At 42.5% G+C, this 2,659-nt stretch overlaps 2 protein-coding genes across 2 annotated transcripts; one reads left to right on the forward strand and one right to left on the reverse strand.

Moving 5' to 3' along the window:
* The first annotated feature begins 506 nt into the window (after positions 1 to 506).
* K450DRAFT_264123 (uncharacterized protein) lies at positions 507 to 1,103 on the forward strand. Its single transcript, XM_051592754.1, has one exon. The coding sequence runs from the start codon at positions 804 to 806 to the stop codon at positions 987 to 989; it is 186 nt and encodes a 61-aa protein (XP_051439921.1). The 5' UTR covers positions 507 to 803; the 3' UTR covers positions 990 to 1,103.
* Positions 1,104 to 2,174, reverse strand: K450DRAFT_264124 (uncharacterized protein). Its single transcript, XM_051592755.1, has one exon. It carries the CDS (start codon positions 2,043 to 2,045, stop codon positions 1,218 to 1,220), a length of 828 nt encoding a protein of 275 aa, XP_051439922.1. The 5' UTR covers positions 2,046 to 2,174; the 3' UTR covers positions 1,104 to 1,217.
* Between the last annotated feature and the right edge of the window lie 485 nt (positions 2,175 to 2,659).

Consider the following 2,659-nt stretch of genomic DNA (forward strand, 5'->3'; position numbering starts at 1 on the left):
AGGACTGGCACTCTGATGGTGAGTACCGCATACATATATGTTTTAATTCAACGTATCTAATCATACACAATCGTAATTAACTTGACGCTCATTATCATAGGTGCAGTTCTCCCGTAATCTGTTATAAAAGATGGCCAACCCATCTTTTTTTGTTATAAACCATCGCGTTTTTTTTTTTCCGTAATATCACCACGTAAGTTTTAACTTCCTATCAGAATTTCAGATATTTCACAGCACTAATTCTGTTTTCTCTCAAAGGAACTTACTCGCCGCGCCCATCTGAACACGATGCGGCGGCTGGCACTCTGGTTAGGCCAGGAATACCAATGATCCTTCGGAGGAGGGTAATTGTAGTTTTTTATGTTTTGCATTTCATTCATTTTCTGACGATTGCCTTTCAAAAACACCTATATCTCCACTATCTTATCTGTGAGTATATCTGTTTGAATCTGTTCTCCTGCCATGCTTAAGTTACTAATGATTTCAAGAATAAATTTTCAGGCTCTCTGCTCTTATATCGTGATATTAATTTATTTTTTTATTGGCGCAAAATAATTGCTAATAAACAGTATACTGATACTTGTAAAGAATACGCTTTCTGATAATACAATTGCAAACTTATGCTCGTGTTTTTAGGGGAAGATCCGCCATCCAACACAGCTTCCACCCTCATGTTGTTTATAATTACCGAGGCTCGACGTACTCCATGACTCGGAGTCTCGCTAATAACTAAAGCGCTCAGCTTCTGCTTGACTCGCTTCTTGCGATGTTTCTTAGTCAACTTTTTAATTCGGTACGAGCAGATGGTGATATGCTTGTCAATTGGTTCAATGACAGTTTCAAAACTTTCTGCGACATCACATCCTCAATCACCGAAGTCTGCTGAGGTTTATTTGACACTTCCATCACCCTCTCCTTCGATTCCCCCTTCGCTTTTTGCACAATTTCCATCACCGGTTCACCAACCTCTTGGACTTCCTGTGGCTTGAATGGCTCTTGACGTTGAGTCGTAGTGGGTGACGGAGCACCCTCTTGCTGTCCGCCCATTCGAGATTTCTGCAGCAGGTCGGCAACCTTGATTTTTTTCTGTACTTGAGTCAACCCTGGATCGGATGTAGCTATCTCGTGTCCACGTTTGATTGCCATTTCATGGTCCATCTCTTCCTTAGGTTGATGCTTCCATCAACCAGGAATTTCTTCCTCGGGTTCACTCTGGGTTAATATCTTGGGCATTCAAAGAATGCATGATCCTTAGCTCCTTCTTGCCCGTTACACAACTTGCAGGGTTTTTGACATTGCGCTGCTTCGTGGCCAGGAGCTTGACAATTGAAACACTCTCTGTTGCTCGGAACTTGCTTCATCAAGATGATCTTCATTTCCTCAATTTTCTTCGTAAGGGACTCAACTGCTTCGTCCCTAAGTTGGGTGGCTTTCTTCCGGTTCTTGTGAGCCTTGGCAGGCTTTTCTTCAACATCACTACCAGAGTTTTCACTGTCTTGGTCTCCATACGCCGGGCCTTCATCTGAGTCGCTGAATGAGTCATCCTCATCCTCTTTCCATTCAATCGCCATACGAATCGCCGTGTTTAGATTCTTAGGATTTTTTGCCCGAACTGCCTGACGAAGTGGCTTCGGATTCAGTCCGTTCACAAACCGCTGTAACATATCACGTTCCGACAGGCACGCCCCAGATGGGTCCTTGTTTACTTGCATGTCGTGCCTGACCTTCCAATGTCGGAACCGATCCGCATATGCTTGCACTGATTCCTTGTTTCTCTTCTTGATATTCAGCAGTTTCTTTAACGGGACGTATTTCTTCATTTTCAGTCCGAATCGCTCCACGAATGCCTCGGAAAAATCCTTGAATTCAGTGTATCCACCATCGTAGAACCAGTTTCGTACTTCAGACTTGAAGAACATCGGGATAACCATAAGCTTATCCTCATCAGAGGTCCAGCCCTGGACCTTGGCAGTTGCTTGGAACGTTTCCAGCCAACATTCTGGGTTTTCCTTGCGGGAGTACCTAGGCATTGGTAGGGATTTCATTTTTCGTTTGTTTTTTGGTTTTCTTAAGGTTTATGTTGGGATTTATAGAAGTGTAATCGCCGGTAAGAATCCGTTGTTTCTTTACGCGTTGATAGGGTTGTAATCTTGGGGTTTCAAACGAACGAGTATGCACATTCTGGTAGAAGGCACCAAAACGTTATGGTTAAATTGACTTTGATAATAAAATGTATTGTGGCGAGTGTATTCGGTTATATCAATGTTTTTGATGAATACGCTTTTTCTTGAAGTCGTTGCAAACTTAAGCTAGTTTCTTGGGGAAAGATTCGCCTGCTTTATTTCTCTTTATCGTCTCCCTTTTATACTACAGCCAAGGACACGTTACCAAAAATTACTGTTCGGCAAGCGTCCCGAAATAAACATGTCTATAGCTGATAAAATTACCTTTCCTGTCACATCCTGCCACATTGTGGTTTGTTGACAGATAAATTGACCGATCCAAAGGAGGCAGTTACGCGTCCAGTACTGAATTGCTTGAGATGTGTAAATGAGCGCCATTTCCGAAAACAAGATAGAGTTAGTTCCGATAGGCAGAGTCAGAGAGTTGACTAAGGTCATAACGTAGAGAACCATAGTACCATAAAGAAGCAAGTAAT

This window comes from Umbelopsis ramanniana (genome assembly GCF_025399195.1).
Source record: "Umbelopsis ramanniana AG unplaced genomic scaffold K450scaffold_147, whole genome shotgun sequence".
NCBI lineage: Eukaryota > Fungi > Mucoromycota > Umbelopsidomycetes > Umbelopsidales > Umbelopsidaceae > Umbelopsis > Umbelopsis ramanniana.